Source organism: Osmerus eperlanus, chromosome 19 (assembly GCF_963692335.1).
Source record: "Osmerus eperlanus chromosome 19, fOsmEpe2.1, whole genome shotgun sequence".
Classification (NCBI taxonomy): domain Eukaryota; kingdom Metazoa; phylum Chordata; class Actinopteri; order Osmeriformes; family Osmeridae; genus Osmerus; species Osmerus eperlanus.
The window spans coordinates 2,591,489-2,593,482 of record NC_085036.1 but is presented as its reverse complement, the minus strand read 5'-3'; the positions used below and the strand labels follow the sequence as shown (position 1 = coordinate 2,593,482).

The 1,994-nt window shown below is 40.7% G+C and overlaps 1 protein-coding gene across 1 annotated transcript; it reads right to left on the bottom strand.

Moving 5' to 3' along the window:
* Positions 1–211: 211 nt before the first annotated feature.
* Positions 212–1,158, bottom strand: LOC134039999 (uncharacterized). Its single transcript, XM_062486218.1, has 3 exons — positions 1,060–1,158; positions 745–983; positions 212–646 (listed from the first exon to the last, which is right to left on the bottom strand). Exons 2-3 carry the CDS (start codon positions 829–831, stop codon positions 212–214), a joined length of 522 nt encoding a protein of 173 aa, XP_062342202.1. The 5' UTR covers positions 832–983; positions 1,060–1,158.
* Positions 1,159–1,994: the final 836 nt, after the last annotated feature.

The following is a 1,994-nucleotide window of genomic DNA, read 5'->3' as shown; positions in this document are numbered from 1 at the left end:
GTCCCATTTATGCTAAACTACCAGTTAAAGTGAAGGTTTAAGATGACAGGCTATATCTGCTTGCATTGTTGAAAGCAAAGTTAAAAGGCCACAGAATGTTTAACAGTTTCACATCTTAACATGAGAACGTCCACCTTGTAATTGATAAGTCGGTGTGGACATTTTTTGGTTATCAATAATTAGCAACACAGAGATCTGAAATATGAAAGCTTTATTGAGATCGTTTTTTCAGTAGCTCGATTATCTGCCCTTGTTGTCGACCTATTTCTTGGAGTTGCTCCCCTATATTTCCAAGGCTGGCCAAGAGCTTCCTTTCAAAGGTACGCCTGTGCTTCTCCTTTAGACGCCGCCATCTCTCCAGGTCCGGCCTGACCAGGGACTCCAGCACAGCAGTCCTCCTCTCTGCATGTGCCTCATAAGTGTCGACGAAGGAATGTCCGGGTCTTTGCCTGCTGGTGCTGGTGCTAGGGTGCTCCACTCCTCTGGGTCTGGAAGACACACCCTCACCTGCTGGGTTCGCTTGTGGTGGCTGTGAGATTGTTGGTGTGGTGTGTATGGGTGTATTTTCCAGACCCAGAGGAGTGGAAAAAACCTTGCCTGGTGGTGCAGTACCAATCCCAGAGGTCCCAAATAAGTCATCCATTTGCTGGAGGGGAAAAAACATGTCAATGTACCTTGCAAATAAATCATTAATATTTTGTCAGACATGAAAATGGCATTTCAGATATGCAGGCATATACTTACTGTATAATACTCCCAGGTTTGTGTCCCCTCCCCAGTTGTACGGCGTCTGTCCTTTATTCTTTTGTAGGTGGTGAGCATGTTGGCCATTTTTTTCCGGATTTTGTCTGTTGACCAGTTGTAACCGTTTTTTGAGAAAGCTGTTTGAATGGTTTTATAGAAAATAATGTTGTTTCGGGAATAGAGTGGCTGATGGGTTCTTGTCAGGTCCAAAAGTAGCAGGGTGATTTGATGTGTTATTCCTGTGGATGAGGGGGAAATCATATACATCACATTTACCACAGACATTTCTCTCCCTTCAACTTTTAGATGCAATACCTTGTTGTGACTCGTGACTGCCCGACTGAATGGAAGGAGACAAAGGTTGGAGGTTCTCTGGCTGTTCTAGAACTGCAGAAGGTTGAATGGAGGTGGAGGATGGAGGTGGTGGGAGTTTAGCAATACTGAGATTTAGGGGTGCAGGGGACCCAGGGTTCAAAAATTGGTGTCTGGTTGGTGGCTGTTGAGGGATAAGATTGCAGAAGTGGTAAGTATAAAATATTAACACCATGTGCCTGTTAATTAGGTGAACAGTGTGTACCTAGACCATTGTCTCTACATGGTTTATTTGTTCCAGGATGCTGGAGAGGAACTTTTGATCTGGAAAAATAAATAAAATAATTCAAAAATCTTTAGTCATTTGTAATCATTTCGTAGTTTTGCTTTTTACTTACCATTGTTCCTCCTTTCTGCAACATCTTTGGAAGCTTTAAGAATGACAGTGTTGCCTCTGCTGTCCTTTACGTGGACTCTAACATGGTCCATTTTGCTTGGTTATGCACAGGGGGCTGAAGGTGCTTTTTATATCCAAAAGAATCATGGGGAATAGCTACCACCTGTCCCATTCATTATTACTAGTATTTACTAAGTGCATCCAATTTCCTTTTCAGTTACCTTTAAATTACCAATGATTGAAATGGTGTTTTAATGATGGAATGATAAATTATTTAACCAACCCAAGTGTAGTCTATAGCTTTGGGTATTGTGTGGAAAAACTTTCTGTTCTTTAGTATAATCACTCAATTATGATATATTCACATGTTCTGTCTTAATCATTCATATACATGTGTTCAAATTGTAGCCAATGTGTTCTAAAGACATTTGCAGGTTTATAATGAAGTATGAGCCTACCTAAAAAAAAAAAGAACACTTATTGGCTGTATGTTATTTTTGTATTTCTTTTTTCACTTTAAACACTGTCCTCTGATCTTCAT